The following is a 20,843-nucleotide window of genomic DNA, read 5'->3' on the forward strand; positions in this document are numbered from 1 at the left end:
TACTTTCATGTGGGCATCCCCTCCCCGTGCTGCCTCTCCTCCCTGTAGCCACTCTTTGTGGAGGCCTTTCTCTCAAACCTCTGGAGAGAAGAAATGTGTGGTGCACACTGGAAAAGCTTTAGGGTATTAGTGGTTTCTAGACTGATGATATCTTAGTGAATAAGCTTAACAGTCAGTGAAGTAAGTTCCTACCTCTGTGATACTCTGGATTCACATTTTCATAGATTGGATACAAGGGGTTTTCTTGTTCACTCCGTAGCTTCCTTGCTCTGAGGACGTCTCTTACACACTGATGTAGGTATACATATTGACACTATGAAAAAGCAGAAAACATGTCAGAAGAGGGTTAAAGCATAAGAAAGATGAAGGACTCTCATAGAACATCAACAGTGATAGGAGTCTGTATGTTGTTGTTGTTAGGTGCTATCCGGTTGGTTTTGACTCAGAGAGACCCTGTGTACAACAGAACAAAATGTTGTCTGGTCTTGTGCCATTCTCACAATTGTTACTATGTTTGAGCCCATTGTTGCAGTCACTTGTCAATCCATCTCATTAAGGGTCTTCCTCTTTTTTGGTTTTGGAATTCTATATAGTTAGCAAATTTCTTGATCATCACTTTACTAATGGTCTCTAGTACATGGAAGAATGATTGCTTTTTATTGCCATTGAAAAGGGAATGATAATGAACAGAGAGGTTGTGTTTATTCATTCTTTCTCATGCACGGGTGTATTATAGAGTATGTTCTATGAGTGCCTAGAACTATATGTGGCACATAGTAGGTTCCCCACAATTATTTATTGAATGCTGAACACTGTGTTATGCAATTTACATAAATTATCTCATTTAATTATTTCAACAACTTGGTGAAACAGGTATAGATATCCTTATAAACTGAGTCTCAAAGAGGTTAAGTAATTTCTCCAAGGTCACACACCTAAGAAATGGGGCCCTAGGATTTGATCCTGAGCATGTGACTTCAAAGTTCATGTTCTTTTCACTGTACCAGTTTTTCTTGGATGAATTCTAATTTCATGCATTATTGAATGAGAAACCCATTTCTTTGCATACTCTCCTATTTTTTCCCCCTTTTTTAGGGAGTATAAAAGGGCATGTATAATACACCCGCTGGGCTGTCAGTTCTTTGAGTGCAAGGTCAGTGTCTTATCCATCTTGGTGCTCTCAGCCTCTGAGTCTAGCACATGGAAGATGGTCAAAGACGTTGACTGAACTGCACAGAATTACAGAGGGTTCTGAGTACACAGAGTGAGGACAGACTCACATGTCAGCTATTTGGTTTTGGTAACCATTAATACACCACAAAGACCTCCAATGACAATAGTCTCAGCCACAGGCAGGCAAACTTATGCAGCGGGGCCCCTTCCTTCCTACCAACTGAGCTCTTTGTAAGGGCATGGGTGTCAGTGTAACTTCAGTGCATGGCCTTGGCTCCCTATAATGACATAGCAACTCCTCAGAACCAGGGGAGTCAGGAGGCTGAGAGGAGAGCATGAAACTCCTCCTAGTGGGGTGGGGGGGTGGGTTCTTGGCTTGCCTCCAGCTGGCATAGGCTGAATTGATACTTCTTGGGATCTCAATTACCCTATCTATAAAAAAAGAGATCAAGGTCTCGTCTACAGCTAACATCCTACATTCATTAAAAGCAAAGTTTTTAGGGTGTACAACTTTGTGTTACTGTCAGATGAATGCTGAAAAATATTTCTGGACCTAATGTTTAAGGTGATTTATGTGGCCAGCCTTACCGTATCTTAGACACTTGAGATATGAAGTGAGACTATAAGGTCTTCTCTCACCAGTGATCTTTAAAAGCAGACAAGTACTTATTTTTAGGGGTTGGTGCTCGGCATTGTCCCTGACTGGAAGCTAGACCTGGTCATCTATCTCTGGGACTCATCAGATTAGGACATTTAAAAAAAATTGCTTATAAGTGATGCCGGAATTGGTATTAGTAACTATTCTCTGCATTTCTGCTCACTTGTCATGAGCGTTTTATGCTACCTTAACCTTGAAAATTTGAGGAGGGTGCTATCCTGAGAATGGTTGTTAGCATACAGCAGTCTCTTCTTGCCATCTTGAAAATGATCTACCAAATTAAAGACTGGCTCTTCCTTGTTTCCTTCCCCCCAAGCATAATTCATATTTTCAATTCTACTGGGATATTAAATTACATTGGGGCCTTAGAGGTAAGCTGTGAATGAGCTCTAGTAGCTCTATGCTTTGACCTATTAATAAATTCTTCAACAAATGATCCACCATGGGCTTTGAAACTAGGTAATATCCATTAATTTTCCTTGTTTTAAATATAAATTCTTTTCCAAACAGAAATGTCCCTTTGAAAATGATTACCATGAAAATGTTCAGATTGTTAACACGCTTTCCACTTTATTCATAATGAAAGTAGACAAAGTCTAATATATGAAACTTAGACCATGAAAGATCTTTTTGCTCTGGTCAGTTAACTGGTGAAGCCTTGGCTTGATGTTGACACATTCTAGCCCATTCGATTCCACCAATATATGCAGTAACACAAAGTATTTATAGACCTTCATGGTCCCTAAGTCCACAGTTTAACAGAGAGGCAGATATGTGAGCAAATATCTATGATGTGATAAATGTAAGATAAAATTGTGTACAAAGCTTCATAGAGAAGAGGAAGCTATCAGGACTTCCTTGCGGGAAGGGAAATATCAAGCTAGAGGGAAAAAGGTAATATTCGGAAAAATGTAAGTAAAGAAGTAGTACATTTCAAGTGATGGAAATATCGTGAAAGTACACATATATTCTGGAGACTGTGGGAAGTCTAGTGTAGCTAAGATGTAGAGTGTGTGGGTCATGGGAATCCCCCAGGACAATCTTCTAAAGACTTGGGATCTTTAAGTGTTTCTTTCTCATGGGAAGCAGACAGCGTGACAGACTGGGACAGTCATCTATTGTCTCAGAGCCAGGCTGCAAATTTGCCCCAAGGGAAGATAAAAGAAGAGATGGGCATACTTGGAAATCCCCTCTCTAGTGCTTCTTTGTTTAGAAATACTTGCTCTTTGATATATTTATCAAACATTGTGAAGACCCACATCCCTTTGTATCCCAGAAAAGGTAGAAGAAAATTAAGGTCTACCGTCTCTATGGATCCAGAAAAGTAATACAAAGGGGTCAGAATATCCTTCCTCCTTTGCTGCTGACTTCTTAGCAACATAATGGTAGGATATTTTTTGTTTCATTTAAGAGATAAAACAATATTGGGGATATAAAGAACAAATACAAATCCCTACCCTCTAGAAACTGTTAGTTTGCTGGGGAAAACTGAAGGAAAACAATTGTGAGACAGTGTGATAAAATTCTATAACACTGAATGAAATAATAGATCTATGGCTGCTACAGCTGTTAAGTGAGAGGTTGACGGCGAACATTATAGTGGATGCTTCAGGCTGAGATCCGCTGAAGCCACTGCCAAATTTATCAGCACTTAAAGGGAGACACAGACAAGAGATGCGTTCCGATGTGGTCCAACAGTAAGTGCTCAGTGGCCCCCCGTGAAGCACCGTACCCGTAAAAAGGAACTTGAAGTTAATCAAGCCTCTAGATCCAACCACCAGTGGACAAGAACTAAGAGGGAATTCTTGCCTTCCGTGAAGGAGACCCGGGTTTGAGTCTCTGCCAAGGTGCCTCATGCACAGCCACCACCCATCTGTCATTGGGGGCTTGTGTGTTGTTAAGTGTTGAACAGGATTTAGTGTAGCTTCCGGACTAAGACAGATTTTCTACTTCTGAAAATTAGCCAATGAAAACCCTAAGGATCACAATGGTCCAATCCATAACGGATCATGGGGATGGTGTAGGACCTGGCATCATTCTGTTCTCTCGTGCATGAGGTCGGCCACGAGTCAGGCCGACTCAGTGGTATCTGACAACAACAATAGACAATAGAGGACTACATTACCACTGTGAAAAAGCAATCAGTCACATCCAGAATGTGGGAAAATCTACAGAACAAACGAACTGGTTACTTTCACAAATAAGTGGTATGGAAAACAAACTGGAGGGAGCATTATTATAGATTAAAAGAGATTTAAAAGATACAGTAACCAAATGCAATATATAGACTTTATTTGGATTCTAATTCAAACCAACTGTAAAAAGTAATTTTTCAGATAATTAGGGGTATGTAAACATTGAGGGGATTTTAGATGATACTAAGGAATTATGGTTAAAATGTGATAATGGTATTGTCATATTTTTTAAAAAAGAGTCCTTATCTGTAAGAGATATGTACGGAAGTATTTAAGGATGAAATGATGTGATAATTAAGAATTGATTTAAAATATTCTAATGGGGCCAAGGGGTAGGGAAACTACATAGGATATAGAATAAAAAAAAAAAGAAAAAGAACATAGAATGCTGATCATTGTAAAAGCTGGGGTTTGGGTACATGAAAATTGATTACGCTACTCTCTCTAGCTTTGTGCATCTTTTTTTTTTTTTGACCCCTGCCCTAAAGCGAAGGAGCTCTGGTGGTGCAGTGGTTAAATGGTTGGCTCCTAACCAAAAGGTCTGTAGTTCAAACCCGCCAGCTGCTCAGGGGGAGAAAGATGTGGCAACCTGCTTCCATAAAGATTACAGCCTTGGAAAGCCTCTAGGGCAGTTCTACTTCATCCTATAGGGTTGCTATGAGTCAGAATGGACTTGACAGCAAAGGGGTTCCTAAAGATGGGAGCCCTTGGTGGTGCAAATGGTTAGTGCATTTGGCTGCCGACTGAAAGTTTGGAGGCTCAAGTCCACTGAGAGGTGCCTCCTCTGAAAGGTCTGGCAATCTACTTCTGAAAAATCACTCATCGAAAATCCTATGGAGAACAGTTCGATTCTGACACAAATGGGGTCTCCGTGAGTCAAAATCGACTTGACGGCAACAATTTTTTGTTTGTATTTTTAACTCTCAATCTGCACTGTCCAAAATGGTAGCACCAGCCACATGTGGCTACTGAGCACTTGATGTGGCTAGCGTGTCTGAGGAACTGAATCTCTAATTTTAATTAATTTATATTTAAGTTTAAAAACTTTTATTAGATTCAGCCATTGAATGTAACTCTGATAGTTTTGTGCATTAAAAAAAAAATCCATAATTAAACATTCAGACAAAAGCATGTTGTAATAATTGGTATAATGAAAGCACTCCCAGCCTAGGACAGTGGTGGAGGCAGAAGATGCTGGGTGTGGGCACAGCAAGGAGGAGGCAATGAGACCAGTGTTTTCCAAAGCGTGCTACAGAATGTGAGTTCTGCAAGATACTAGTAAGTGCTGCTAAGAAAAGAGTTCAGTTGGTTTTGGGAATAGTGGGCTCAACAAAGTTCAAGGGGAGCCTTTGCTGCAGCAGACCCCAGTTTTGTGGAGCACTGCTGCCTACGCAGTTTCATGTGTACTGGGACTTTTGTCGTCATTGTTGCTGGCTGTCATCAAGTTGCCACTGACTCATAGCTACCCCATGCACAATGGAACAAAACATTTCCCAGTCCTGCACAGGCCCATTATATTCTATATAGAGTTTTCATTGGCTGATTTTCAGAAGTAAATCACCAGGCCTTTCTTCCTAGTCTATTTTAGTCTCGAAGTTCCACTGAAACCTGTTCAACATCATAGCAATATACAGGCCTCCACTGACAGGTGGTGGCTGTTCATGAGGTACATTGGCTGGGAATTGAACCCTGGTCTCCCACATGCAAGGTGAGAATTCTACAACTGAGCCACTACTGCCTCCTTTAAGGGAGTTATAATAGGATGTGGAACTTTTAAATCTTTTTGACCACAGAAATCTTTTTCTTTATTTTACATGGTTACTTGGGGGTAGGGGGGACCTTGGGAAACACAAAATAAGGGAAATTGAGCTTTCGAAGGTGGTTACGCAGGGGTATGAAATACTTGGGTCTGTTTACAACTTAGTCCCAGATCTAACCCTGAGGCTGTGGGGCAGCAGGCCAGTACTTATGGCCTGGGATTTTTTAGACCAGGGCTCAAGTCCCAGGTTGGCCACTTCATGGCTGTGTGCTTTGTGTAACACTTCACCCTCCGAACCTCAGTTTTCTAGCCTGTAAAATGGGAAATAATACCTCCCTCATCTGGTTATTGTAGAAATTTAGTAAGATAACATGTTTTAAAATGCCCTGCAAATGTCATATGACTGTGCAAATGAAAGCTTTTAGCCTTCACGATCACTCCCTTGGTGTTCCCAGAGGCAGGCGTGCAGGTGGGGGTGGGCTGTAGGGGAGAAGAAATCTACTTCCTGTTTTCTGACTGACATTCTTGTGCTCAACCACCAGCCTATCTTAAATTGATCTCCAAGATGGGTCTCCTTGGCCGTTTCCCAGGCATAATGTATTAAAAAAAAAACCCATCTTGCAAAATTTGGAGACAGATAGTGGTGATAGTTGTACAACATGATGATGATTGTAATTAATGTCACTGTTCTGTATGTGTAAAAAATGTTGAAACGGCAAATGGTTTGTTTTATGTATATACTTACCACAATTAAAAAAATGGAAAAGCCACAGGGAGGAGGGGAGAGAATCCATCGTTCTTCCTAACCACCTACAGAGGATGGGTAACTAAGCAGTAAAAATAAGTGCAAACATCATCCTCAAGGTCACTGAGGTTCCTTTTCAAGCGAGCCCTATAAAACATCTATATTCAGTTTTCTCTTTCCCTTCCTATTGTGTCCTAGTTCTTTCTCCTTGTCAGATTGAAGCCCTGGACATTTTGGGTGGAGGGAAGGTCTGTGTCCTTCAGCCTGTAACTCTTACCTCGGTTTGCACCATGTGAGCCCTGTGAAGTCTCAGGTCGTTCACGGCTCCATAAATGTCCACAGTGTCTTTGGAGTCTAGTTGCTGGAGGATTCGGTCCAATGCAATAAATGTCCCAGTCCTACCCACACCAGCACTGGAAGAGATGGCGAAGGAAGCCTTTTTATTCGTTTTGCCATTCAAGACTGCATCCATAAACTCTGGCACAATCTTTCTCTTCTCTTTCTATTCATGGGAGAATATAAGGATATTTCTTTCTCTCTATCTGCTTTCCCTCTTAATAAAATAAAACATAGAGCCCCTGCCCTCCATCTCTTTCCCCTTCCTTCCTCTCCCCAACACTCTTCACACGAGTGGTAAGTACTGCTCTGCACTTGGTATCATTTCCATACATGATTTTATATTTTTTAAACATACATATGATTCCATGAAAATATATTTATTTTATAAGATTAAAAAATTTACTAAAATGGTAGCAGGTTTTATATGCCCTTTTGCCAACCTTTCTACTCAATATTGTGCTTTGAGATTTATCCATGGTGTTACATGTGGATCTATTTTAACTACTGTACAGATTTCTATAGAGTTCACAAAGGAACCCTGGTGGTACAGTGGTTAAAGCAATTGACTGCTAACCAAAAGGTCAGAAGTTCGAAAGCACCAGCGGCTCCGAGGAAGAAAGATGTGGCAGTCAGCTTCTGTACAGATTTACAGCCTTGGAAACCTTATGGGGTCACTATGAGTTGGAATCAACTCAATGGCAGTGGGTTTTGTTTTTTGGTCTATAGAATTCACAAACCATAGCTAATCCATTCCCTACTGATGGTCAATGAGATCATTTCCAGTTTTTGTCTGCTGAAAAGACAGCTGCCAGGAACATCATTGTGCACATACGTGAAGATTTCTCTAGGACAGATACGTAGAAGCAGAACTGCTGGGCCACAGGGTATGTACACTTTTAACTTCACTAGGTATTGCCAAATGGCTCCCCAAAATGCTTGTAAAACCTGGGGATTTTTGATGCACACGTTTATTAAAAAAAAAAAAAAAATCAGTTCTCCAGTGGTCCTGGGTGAAAATGCTTGCCAGTCTTCAGAATGCATGAAGCTATTCGGTGTCTCACAGTCCTATTAAAAACATCAGGGTTCAAATGACATATAAAAGCAGGGTTCCTAGGGTGCTGGGCTGACTGGGAGAAAATGAATACATCTGACATTTCTTACTGTAGCAATTCCCTGCTCCTTATTTATTAGTGCCGTTGAGTTAGGGCTATCAAAGTGCTGTTGCAAATATTAATTTGCTAAACACCAGGCTCCCCAGGGAGAGAAAAAAAGAGAGAGAGAGAGACAGCTTGTTAGGTTGATTTTACGCACATACCGTTGGAGGCAAAGAAAGGCCAAGCAAATAGCCCCAGAACTGAAAATGAATCCTAGGAGCAAGCTGGCACCAAGCTGATTTGCAGATAAGTCTTTTTATCTGCCTAAGGGGGTTCCATGCCTCAAGGTCCATCTCTGGCTAGGCTGTTTCTTTAACTTCAACACTTTGAGAGCACCAGTGAAGTCTCAAATTGAAAAGAAATATTGAAAAGCAGAGGTAAGTATTGTTTCAAACAGAAGGGAAAAGAAAAAAAGTGAAACTGAGAGGGGGGGCTGCCAAGAGGACAGAGATGAAAGGACTCAATTAGCAAGTTCAGAGGTTTTGTACCGAACACTGCCATGCTATGCCCCACTGTGCTATGTGACCTGGGGGATACCCAAGAAGCAATGACAATGGGTCAACTTAATAAGCTTACAGCCTGGTAGGGGAGAAGCGATGAGATCACAGGAGGCAGTGAAAACATGTAGGAGAGACAGAAATTTAAGAGCAAAATCAGATGCTACAGGTAGCAAGTGCTTCTAGAGCTGGAGGCAGGTCTAGAACAGGGGTCTTGAAGGATGGATGAGTAGGGGTTATATTGGCGGTGGAGAGAGATTAGGCAATTCCAAGAGTAAGAATGGAAAGAAGTAAAAATAAGCTTATGCAGTCACCTTCCCGGCTAGACTGGGAGGGGATTTGTTGGAACCTTGGATTGGAGGGTGAGATGTGGTCTGATTATGGAGGGGGTAGAAATGACATAAGGACTTTGCATTTTGTATGGTACAAAAAAGAACAAGAAGAAGAGAGAAGTATAGAGGCTGAAAGGAGATGAAGTGGAAAAGAAGAAGTCAGTGCAGAGGAGAGAGGTCAAGGAAAAGAAGGGGGAAGAGGGCCTAATAAAATCCTTTGAGACTACATAGTTCATTGCAGCATGCTTCACAATAGTTCAAAATGTCCATCAACAGATGAATGGACAAACAAACATGGTACACACACACAATGGAGTATTACTCAGCCACATGGGAAATGAAGTCCTGATGCATGCTACCACATGAATGAACCTTGAAAACATTATGCTCAGTGAAATGTGAGTCACAAAGGGGAAAATGTTTATGGTCCCACTTAAACGAAATAGGCAAATATATAGAGACCAAAGTTTATTAGTGGTTACCAGAGGTGGGAAGCAGGAGGAAAAGGGGAGTCTTTGCTTAGGGGATCACTGAGTTTCTGTTAATGGTGGTGAAATAATTTGGAAATGGATAGTGGTGATGATTGCACGACATGATGATCATAACCAATGTCACTGAATTGTACAAAAAAATGTTGAATTGGCAAATATATATATATATATATAAATTTTATATATATATATAAAACAAAGCTAGGCAGCCTTAGCAGTGGAGGCCCAGCTTCCATGTATACATACGTACATAAAAAACCCGTAAATATGTAAGTATATATATATATGTGTGTGTACATATATATATGTGTGTGTGTGTCTATATAGGAGCATTGGTGGCACAGTGGTTAAGCATCTGGCTGCTAGCCAAAAGGTCAGCAGTTCGAATCCACCAGCCACTCCTTGAAAACTCCATGGGGCAGTTCTACACACACACACACATATAGACACACACATATATATGACATATATACATATACACACATACATACACACACACTCATATATATCCTATACAGAGGATATCTTTGGGGCTAATAGGCTGGTTGGACCAGACCAATCCTCCACCCACCAGATTCCCCATGTTTATGCCTTTTTTTTTAGTCTCCTGGACACAGTAGACACAGTAGACCCTGTATGGCTGCCATTTTTGGCTCCCAGGTTGCTGAGTACCTGCAGTGCACCACAGTGGGCCCAGCACCCGGGGTTCTGTTGATGTAGTCTCTGACGGTTCTCACAAACTGGATAAGGGATTGGGTGGTCTCGGGGACACCATGGTCTGGCCACACCGTATAGTGAAAGTGGCGGATGAGTCTGTGTGAATCGGGCTGTTCCTCCTGCAGGAGCAGAGAGTAGACTGTTAAGAAGAATGACTCAAGGCAAACCTTCACCTTTGCCAACTGTGCCCATGCAGGAATTCCTAGGGTTTGAATCCAGGACAGGAACCACCAAAACTGGGATTCACAAATCTCCATCTTCCCAAGCTGGATTGTTAAATGAAGTCAAACAAACTAACATACGCTGCATATCTTAAACTCCCTGATGGTCCACTCTGGCAGCACAGACTCTGAGAGCATCTGCAGGATGAGGTCTCCGTAGTAGAGGGAATCCTGGTCTGCTGGCCAGTAATGGTCACACTTGACCTAGAGGAAGACAGACAGAAAAAATGTGAGACCGGAAACATAACTCCTTTGTGAACCTGGACTTTCCCTCCTCAAAATGTCTTCCTGAGTTAGGAACCAGAATCAGCTGCTAAAACCATTTGGCCTTCTGCTTTGTATTAACCTGTTCATGGCCAGTGCTGAAGTTGGGCTGCTGCTCCTGGTGAAGGGGAATCCATAACAACTGGTGATGGGCACAAAGAGCAAAATCCCCAACTTTTGGACTCATTTCCCTTCCATTTCACACAGCCTTACACAGCTTGAATATTTCTGTTGGTTTTCTCAGCATTCCAGTTCTACTAGCAGGTAAAGTACGTCTTAAAATGTATCACTCTTTCTGAAAAAACATCTAGTTGGGCAGTTGAGGGCATTGTCTTCCTGGCCTGTCTTGTTCATATTTTGATATTGATGTCCTGGCCTGGACCATGTACCACATGCCAAGTGATCTTTGAAAAGTCAGGACATTTAGCTAAGCTTGTGTTTACAAGCACAAAGATGGGAGAAAGAAGACTGTGGACAAATATTTACTGAGCACAGATACTGAGTACTTTCCATACAATCTCTCTTTTTTAATCCTCAAAGTACCCTATAAAGTAGGGGATTATAAATGCATTCATTACAAGAGGTTTGTGTGATTTTTTCCAGATATCTACTTTACTTTGTGTCTCCAGACACAGCCTAAAACTCATTTCTCCTTTTTTCTGAAAGCAGAGGCAGGCCCAGTGACTCTGGTAAGGTCTTTCCCTAGCCACACATAGCAGGAGAGAGCCACAATTGGCTCTTTTCTGGAATGGCACTTCCAATCAGGGACGAATTACCAATCAGCAAAGTCCGTATGGGCTTACTTGTGCTTACTTACTAATCTGTAGTGCAAATTTCACCTGTTTTTCACCACATCAAAGATTTGGTGAAACCCATGTGAAATTGTGCACTGCAGATTATTAAGTAAACTCAATTAAGCATGTGCGTACCTTGCTTACTGCTTAGTCCGCTCCTGCTTCCAAATATTCCAGTCCGCATTTGGAAATACCTTTGACTGAAGCTTCAGAACCAGAATCAGAATCAGGCACTGCCTGGATTTACTATTAAAGCCTTTTATGACTGAATAGCTTGATTCCCTAACAATGTCCTCACATGATCGCTACTTGGTTTTTGTAGGGTTTAACTTTTGATGGTGGGAGTGGATTCCATTCAGATGGTGGGAAGCAAAGCTCTGAAGCCAGGGAGGCTGTTTACTTACTCGGCCCTTCTCAACACACTGGGTCACCATGACAATGTTGTGAACGTTCTGTTCCCACGCCATTTTCCAGAAGTCATCCTTGGTGCCAGGAAGTGGTCCCTGAGTAGCGATGTATTCTCTTCTGAAGTTGTTGCCCTGAGATGAATTTACAATATGGAGAGTCAGAAACAATAGGCCTCTTAAGAACTATAAACAAAGAGTTAGTTCTGCAGATTACATGATATGTAGGTTTCTGCCAGACCCCTGACTTGAGAAAAAGACACTTATACAAGTGACAAGGTTTGGGAGCAGGAAGGACAAAGGCCAAGGCACTGAACTATTGTTGAGAGTGAAATTCCTTTTTATTAGGCTGGACTATTCTAAAAGGCAAATGGAGGATACAGGCAATAATCTAGAAAACACTTCACCCTCAGTTATGTGGACAAGTGTGTCTCAGTTCTTCTGTGTGTACGTGTGTATATGTGTGTAGACTGAGGGACTGGCTTTGAGCAAGTTCTCTCCCTATTTAACACAGAAGAATTTTAGTCATTTTGGATGACTGACATTAGAATAATGTTAGTAAGGGATGCCATACAAGAGAAACTTAAGGGTAAAGAAATCACTGATTACTGAGCATCTACCATATGACAGGGGACATTGGTGATCCAGTGGCAGAATTCTCATTTCCATACAAGAGACCTGGGTTCAACTTTCAACCAATGACCCTCATGTGCGGGCTTGTGTGTTGCTATGATATGGAACAGGTTTCAGCATAGTTTCCGTGCTAAGACAGACTAGGAAGAAAGGCCTGGTGATTTGCTTCCAAAAAATCAGCCAGTGAAGACCCTATGTATCCCAATATCAGGACCCCAGTGGATCACAGTAATGGTGCAGAGCCTTGTTGTGCACAGGGTTGTCATGACTTGGGGGCCAACTCGATGGCAGCTAACAGCAACAACAACGATAAAAATTGTGCGACAGGCGGTGGACCAGGAGACTTTACAGATCTTATTTAATCCTAGCCAACTAGTGGGAGTTATTTTCACCCACTCACTCTGCACTCCAGCAATACAGAATTATTTGTAGATACTAGTCAAAGCTCTTTCTCTTCTTGCCTCTTCTCGGGGCCTCTGCAATTGTCACCTCCGCCACCTTCAACCTGCCGCCCACCCCAACACAGCTTCTCATCTGGCTAATCCTTATTTATCCTCCGAGTCTCAGAACGTTGGCTGCTCTGTGGAGCCTTCGTTTATCTTTTGCAGGGTGATATTCTCCTCCCAGATGCTCCCATGGCATCCTCTCACCTGTTGATACTCAGAGTGTGGTCCTCAGACCAGCAGTATTCCAACCATATGGGAGTTTGCTTGGAATGCAGAATCCCAGGCCCCACTTCGGCCCTACTGGCATGAGAATCTGCATTTTAACAAGATCCCCAGATGATGAATGTGTACATTAATGTCGGAGAAGCACTGCTCTAGAACGTTTCTTGTGGCATGGCCTTGTAACTTCTTGATGTCTCAGCTCTTCTGAGAGTTCCTTTAGGGTTAGGGTCCTATCTTATCCTAACCCTGCACACAGCTCAGTGTCTGACTTAGAGTTAGCACTTACTTAATAAGTGTTTATTGAGTTAATGGATGATTGAGGTAAATATTAAACTCACACTTTTTGGAAAAGGAAACAAAGACCCAGAGAGGTGACATAACTTTCCTAAAGTCACTGGGTCAGCAAGGGGTGGAGGTGAAATTCAAATCCAGATTTGTTTGACCCTAAAGTTCTTTCCACTGTAGCGGGCTACAGGAAGTTGGCTAGATGCTAGCCAGAATCAGAACCCAGAGGTTTGACTCAATCTTTGAGTTGTGTTTGTGGTTTTCAAAACTCCAAATAAGATGGGATCTGCTTCCCTAGCTAGGCAGCCTTACCAGGACATTAGAGGCCCAGCATTGCTGTTGTTGTTAGCATCCATCGAGTCAGCCCCAAATCACGGTGACCCCAGGTACAACTGAACAATCAGTTGTAGATTGGGCAATGTTCTGTTGTGATGCATAGGATTTCCTTGGGTGTTTTATGGAAGTAGATCACCAGGCCTTTCTTCCTAGTCTATCTTAGTCTGGAAATGCTGCTGAAACCTGTTCAGCATCATGGCAACATATGCAAACCTCCACTGACAGACAGTGGCTGTGCATAAGGTGCACTGGCTGGGACTCGAAGCCGTGTTTTTCACATGGGAGGTGAGAATTCTACCATTGAACCACCAATGTCTCATCTAGCTTCCTTAGGGAGCTGTAATCTTGGCTAAGGGCTGCAGAGAGAAAACGACCTTTGAAAATGCATCCTGGGATCTTTATGATCTTGTGTGACTACATGTATGGTGAAAAATGGGCCTCAGTAGTGATTGAGTTGAACACCCATATTTTATGGCAACCAGGCACTGATGGTCTAAAGGCAACAGACATGGTCTTTTGAAACCCTATAAACATTTCCAGACCTTTAAATGAGGTCAGTGGGAACATGCAGGTGGAGAGACATTTCCGAGTAGCCACCCATCAAAACTTCACCCCCAGACAGCGTAGTTCACTTACAGGAATGTAGCTGGCATTGATGTAATCAGAGCAAGGGTCATCGTCGACATTGGACAGCTTCACCCGAGAAGCATCATCTAGAAAAAAGTTTATTGAAAGAGATTTATCACTGACTCTTCGGGATGGTTCTCTCCTCCTATCCCCTGAGGCGATGTGCCAACAAGCAAACAAACAAACACCAAATGCCCTTTGAATCCCCACCATGCATCCCTTTACAATACTATGGCATTTGTCTGATGGAGCGGCCAGTTCCCCTTCACTGCTAGAATGAAAACAATCCAGAAAAACTACCTTCTATTGCTTCACCCAAAACACTAAGGATAGTAGTAAAACAACAATAGCAAACTAGAGATTTTGTTAAGCAAACCCAGGTCTGCTGGATACTAGAGCACTTGCTTTAACCCCATTACTGTTATTTGGCTTTCAAGGAGAAGCAGTAGGACCACATGGTGAAATGTCAACGGCATAAGGGCTTCTCAAAACCAGAATTTAAGCTGGTTGTTACCCCTCAGAAGGGAGTGCGATAAAATACAAGTCGTTCCTTTTTAAAGGCATTTACAGCTTGAGATCTTCTGTATCTAGCTATATCATATTTCTTTAGCCCCATTTTATCTCTGGAAAAGAGAAGAAAGGGCTACTGGAAACAGTAATACAAATTTCAACACAAAACTTACAGGGCAATATATTGTTATATCGATTTTTCCCTCTATTCTCCGGCAAGAGTGCGATGTCACATGGTTGGTTTCGACCCACGTCCTTTAAGTCCTATTAAGTAAAAAATAAGTCTTCAAGTAGATGAATATGAAATAGAATAAGACAAATCATACAGTCCTGAATACTCAGAGATATAAAAATATTAACACTTTGTTGTCGTTGTATGCCATCAAATCGATTCCAACTTATAGTGACCCTACATGGCAGGGTAGAACTACTCCTGAGGGTTTCCTAGGCTGTAATCTTTAGAAGAGAAGATTGGTAGCTGTGTTTATGGAATACTTAATATCTGACGTACATAAGCTTTGATCCTCACGATAGTCCCAATGGGGAAGTATTCTTATTTCCATTTTACAGATGAAGAAATTGGAGGGTCAAAGTTGATAACTAACTTGCCCCAGGTCGCACGGACGGCAAAGCTGGGAATCATATCCCAAACCTGCGCCCTTTTCACCACATTTTCTTCCATCCAAGCGAATGGCCAGGCTGAAGAACTGACAGCATTGGGCCTGCATTTGAAACACGTCAATTCTTTCTCACCATGTGATCTAGGTAGCAGTTTGCTGAGCTACTCCAGAGTTAAACTGGCCTCTGAGATTAGGTGGTATATTGTGCAGGGAGTGGATTCTGGCATAAAAGAGCACTCAGTTAAGAATCTAAATATCATTCTAACTCCTGAGCCCAATCAGCCTGTGATTCCACAGTAAAGGCTAGGAGGGAAATTACGCTAAGGGGTGCTAAAGCTTGGCTAAATCTGAATTGTACCTCATATTCCTTGGATAGAAGGTAGTTGGAGTCAGCCTGTAGCTTCATAAAGTGCCCTTCAAACTGGTTTATTTTTATTGGGCTATAATTAAAAATAACAAAAAGAAGAGAAAGTTACTGAAGAAAAGGGAAAAGGCCATAACCAATCTGAGTTGTATTTCAAAAGCACATGATAGAGTAATTAATAAGTTCTCTCTCTTACCAAGATGTTTTCCGGTTACTGTGAAGGGAAGCCAAAAGAAGAAAGACCTCATTAGCAAATCTCGGATAATACAAACAACTCCTTTTTCAATAAATTGTATGAAGGAAAATGCAGCAGTTACCCTTTCTGGCCCAGGTTCAAGTGCACAGATAATGGTCGATCCCGGCGAATGCTCAAGCGAGCGGAGGGCCTTTCTCGACCGTGGCTGAAACGTAAGGGAGAAGCTTTTGATTCTGATTATTAAACTTGGTTTGAACACAATTTTTTCATTTATGGTAAGGTCGTGTGTGTTTGTGCTAATGTGGATTTTTCAGCACTCCTGTAGATTTATACTCGGCCAACATCTCTTTGAGGGAAGGAAAGGGGGAGAAGAGCATAAAGAAGAAATAGATTTTTTCCCACTCAGAAACAGATCTCTGTAACAGCTGAGGATTTGTCTCCTGGTTTTTGGCTACAGGTCATAATCACTTCCCACACTCTCAATAAAACCTTCTTTAAAAAACCAGTAAACCTCAGATGCAAGACATGATTGCAAGAGAGAGGATAATATGCCAAATAAAAGAAATCCCTAAGAAAAGAGGGTATGGCATTAAGGCAGCATGCTCTTTGGTTCTTTTTGGTCCCTTTTTAAATTTGGATAGCAGATATGAGCCAAAAGTGGTGATGTCAGCCATAATTTTCAGCATATTTTAGGAAAGTACTTGGGCACACAATTTGCAAACATCTCTGTCTTCATGAAGAGACTGAACCACAGGAAAAAAAAGATTTTTTTTTTCTGTGCAAAAGAAGTTATTTCACATTCAAATGAAGCTGCAGAGGCTCCTCAGTCTCCTGATCAGAGCAAAATTCATCAAAGGTATACAGAGGAGCTGAAAAAATGTGAATCATGGTTTTAGAGTTTGATTTTTGCTTTTGTTGAGCAACAAAGATGATTTAACCTGGGGAACTTCTTTTCTTTCTTTTCAGTCTAAATGGCATTTTCAGTCGCATCACCAAAGGGGTCTTTGTACTCACCTAACTTTCTGTCTGCAGATGAGTAAGGCCACGACAGCCACCAGCGTGCCGATTAAAAACAGACCAGCACTCACACCTTCAATAACTCCAAACAAGGGTTCTATAGTAATCCGGATGGAAACAACAAACCCAGGTGGGAAAATTAGTGTTAAGGAAGTGAAGCCTCTCTCCCAAGGAACACTGTGATAGATGGGGTTCAAGTGACTTCCAAGTTGAAGCATTTATTATCTAAAGGCTAGGAGTATGCAACTGATAAGATGAAATGTGGGCTACCATGCTGTGACAGACAGTCCAGTCATTATACTTGAGGTTTGTATACTTATACTTAAAGTTAATGGTGTTTCACTTATAAGGGAATTTTGGACTTCTTTTGTGCTTGTTTGTAGCCCTGGTGGCACAGTGGTTCAGAGCTCTTCTGCTAACCAAAAGGTCGGCAGTTCAGTGCTGGACAGAAATGTTATTTTAAATAATTTTTGTAATTAATGATTAAATACTGATATTGTAGATACAGGGAAACCCTGGAGGTGTAGTGGTTAAGAGCTACAGTTGCTAACAAAAGATCAGTAGTTCGAATCCACCAGGCACTCCTTGGAAACCTTATAGGGAAGTTCTACTCTGTCTTGTAGGGTCACTATGAGTGGGAATCGACTCAACGGCAACTTTTTTTTGGGGGGGTGGGGGGAGTCCGTGCTTATTTATTAAGCTTGGGACATCTGAGATAAAGGCCAGTATTTAGAATGGAGAACATGTTATTTGCCATCAAAATAAAAATGCTATTTCATTTATATGAAACATGTTACACAGCATCTGGGGTTTTGGCAAATTCAATGAGTTGGCTGAAGGTTATTTTGAAGAAATCTCCTTTTCTGTTATGCTGTGTGAGACAGCCACTGGAATTTATGAACAGGTAAGAGTAACTCATTTTTCTAACAGCTTTATTGAAATATAACTTACATACCCTATAATTTACCGATTTAAATTGTATAATGCAATGGTTTTTAGTATAGTCACAAAGTTTTGCAACCATCACCATAATCAATTTTATACATAACATTTTCATCACCCCCAAAGGAAACCCCATACCCATTAGCAGTCAGTCCCCATTTCCTTTCATTCCCTCCAACTCTAGGTAAGCACTAAGCTACTTTCTGTCTTCATGTTGTTGTTTGTTGCCAGGGGCAGATTAACCAACAAGAAAGGTACCCACAAGCTTACAGTAAGCAAGGCATGTATCTGCTTACTTGTGTTTACTTATAAATCTGTAGTGCACACCTTTGATGTGGTGAAAAACAAGTAAAATTGTGCACTACAGATTCATAAGAACAGGTAAGCCCATGCACACCTTGCTTATTGGGTAATCTGTCCATGTCTGTTACTGTCAAGTTGGCTCCAAGTCATGGCAACCTAATACATAACAATGAAATATTGCCCAGACCTGTGCCATCTTCATGATTGTTGGTACGTGAGGTCATTGTTTCAGCTATTTCTGTCTTTATACCCATTGCTGTCAAGTTGATTCCGACTCATAGTGACCCTATAGGACAGAGTAGAACTGTCCCACTGAGTTTCCATGGAGTGCCTGGTGAATTCAAACTGCCAACCTTTTGGACAGCAACCGTAGCACTTAACCACTACGCTGCCAGGGTTTCCTCTGTTTTTATAGATTAGCCTATTTTGGACATTTCATATAAATGAATTCATATATTATGTGGTCTTTCATGATTGGCTTCTTTCACTTAGGATGATATTTTCAAGTTCATCCACGTTGTAGCAAGTATTAGTACTTCATTCTTTCATATGGCTGACTAATAGTCCATGTATGGATAGACCACATTTGGTTCATTCATTTAGCAGTTAATGGATATTTGGGTTGGTTCTACTTTTTGCATATTATGAATAATGCTGCTCTGAAAATCCATGAACAAGTTTTTGTGGGACATAGGTTTTCTTTTTTCTTGGATATATACTTAGGAGTGGAATTAGTTTTTATAATAACTTTATGGTTAATGTTTTGAAAAACTGCAAACTGTTTTCCAAAGTGGTTGTGCCATTTTACATCCCCACCAGCAGTATATGAGTTCCTATTTTCCCAATTCTTAGTCAGCACTTGTTATTGTCTGGGTTTTTTATTACAGCCATTCCAGTGGGTGGGAAGTGTATTCTATTGTGGTTTTGTTTTGTTTTTACCCAATGACTAACGATGTTGGGCATCTTTTCATGTGCTTATTGATCACTTGTATATTTTCTTTTGAGAAAAAAAATATCTATTTAGATCTTTTTCCTATTTTAAAAAACCTGTTATTTGTCTTTTTATTATTGAGTTGTGAGACTTCTTTTTACACATATATAATTTTTATTGTGCTTTAAGTGAAAGTTTACAAATCAAGTCAGTCTCTCACACAAAAACTTATATACACCTTGCTACATACTCCCAATTGCTCTCCCCCTAATAAGACAGCCCGATCCCTCCCTCCGCTCTCTCTTTTCATGTCCATTTTGCCAGCTTTTAACCCCTTCTACCCTCTCATCTCCCCTCCATGGAGGAGATGCCAACATAGTCTCAAGTGTCCACCTGATCCAAGAAGCTCACTCCTCACCAGCGTCCCTCTCCAACCCACTGTCCAGTCCAATCCCTGTCTGAAGAGTTGGCTTTGGGAATGGTTCCTGTCCTGGGCCAACAGAAGGTCTGGGGGCCATGACCACCGGGGTCTTTCTAGTCTCAGTCAGACCATTAAGTCTGGTCTTTTTATGAGAATTTGGGGTCTGCATCCCACTGCTCTTCTGCTCCCTCAGGGGTTCTCTGTTGTGTTCCCTGTTAGGGCAGTCATCAGATGTAGCCAGGCACCATCTAGTTCTTCTGGTCTCAAGATGATGTAGTCTCTGGTTCATGTGGCCTTTCTGTCTCTTGGGCTCGTAATTACCTTTTGTCCTTGGTGTTCTTCAATCTCCTTTGATCCAGGTGGGTTGAGACTCACTGATGCATCTTAGATGGCCGCTTGCTAGCGTTTAAGACCCCAGATGCCACTCTTCAAGGTGGGATGCAGAATGTTTTCTTAATAGATTTTATTATGCCAATTGACTTAGATGTCCCCTGAAACCATGGTCCCCAAACCTCTGCCCCTGCTACACTGGCCTTCGAAGCATTCAGTTTATTCAGGAAACTTTGAGAGTTCTTTATGTATTCTGGATACTTGGTCCTTATAAGAAATACGATTTGGGAATAATTTATTCTATTCATAGGTTGTCTTTTTACTTTCTTGATGGTATCCTTTGAAACACAAACATTTTTAATTTTGATGAAGTCCAATTTATCCATTTTTCTCTTTTGTTGCTTTTACTTTCGGTGTCATATCTAAAAAAACATTCCACAACACAAGGTTTTCTTTTAAGAGTTTTATCGTTTCAGTTCTTGTGTTTAGGTCTATGGATAACCCATTTTTGCACTTGGATTTTAAGCCCTTAAATTTGTTTCTTCAATGTTGTTTTTCAAGAATCATCAAATCAACTCATTTTTCTTTTATTGTGCTTAATACTATCATTTTTAATATATGTTTACTCTCTTCCTTTACTGGACTACATACAATTTTTGTTGCATAAAAATATTTTAAATAGGAAAGGCTTATATTTACAACCCCTGCTTAACATTAAGTTACACCAAATACATCTAAACCTTCCGTCCTAACAGTGTTCTGATGTCTTTGGTTTGGAGAGCAGGAGATTACCCCCGTAGTTGGCATAAATAGACAGGAGTGTTTGTGAGGCTGCCATACAGCAGGAGAGACTTTTTAGCTATAAAGAAGAACTTCCCTAGAGTAAGCATTATAGATCAGTGACTACAGGGAAAGGG

General features: G+C 41.2%; 1 protein-coding gene across 4 annotated transcripts in view; it reads right to left on the reverse strand.

The window, feature by feature from the left end:
* Window positions 1-20,843, reverse strand: part of PTPRB (protein tyrosine phosphatase receptor type B) — a 139,129-nt gene that overhangs the window by 9,675 nt on the left and 108,611 nt on the right. For 3 of the 4 annotated variants that reach the window (XM_049883886.1, XM_049883885.1, XM_049883887.1), the window contains 11 exons: window positions 16,997-17,096; window positions 16,104-16,187; window positions 15,983-16,000; window positions 15,781-15,862; window positions 14,976-15,066; window positions 14,302-14,378; window positions 11,744-11,878; window positions 10,363-10,485; window positions 10,016-10,179; window positions 6,808-6,943; window positions 193-313 (listed from right to left, as the gene is read on the reverse strand). In XM_049883886.1, coding sequence (XP_049739843.1) covers window positions 193-313; window positions 6,808-6,943; window positions 10,016-10,179; window positions 10,363-10,485; window positions 11,744-11,878; window positions 14,302-14,378; window positions 14,976-15,066; window positions 15,781-15,862; window positions 15,983-16,000; window positions 16,104-16,187; window positions 16,997-17,096 — 1,131 coding nt within the window. The other variant, XM_049883888.1, reaches the window with a different exon arrangement.

This window comes from Elephas maximus, chromosome 4 (genome assembly GCF_024166365.1).
Source record: "Elephas maximus indicus isolate mEleMax1 chromosome 4, mEleMax1 primary haplotype, whole genome shotgun sequence".
NCBI lineage: Eukaryota > Metazoa > Chordata > Mammalia > Proboscidea > Elephantidae > Elephas > Elephas maximus.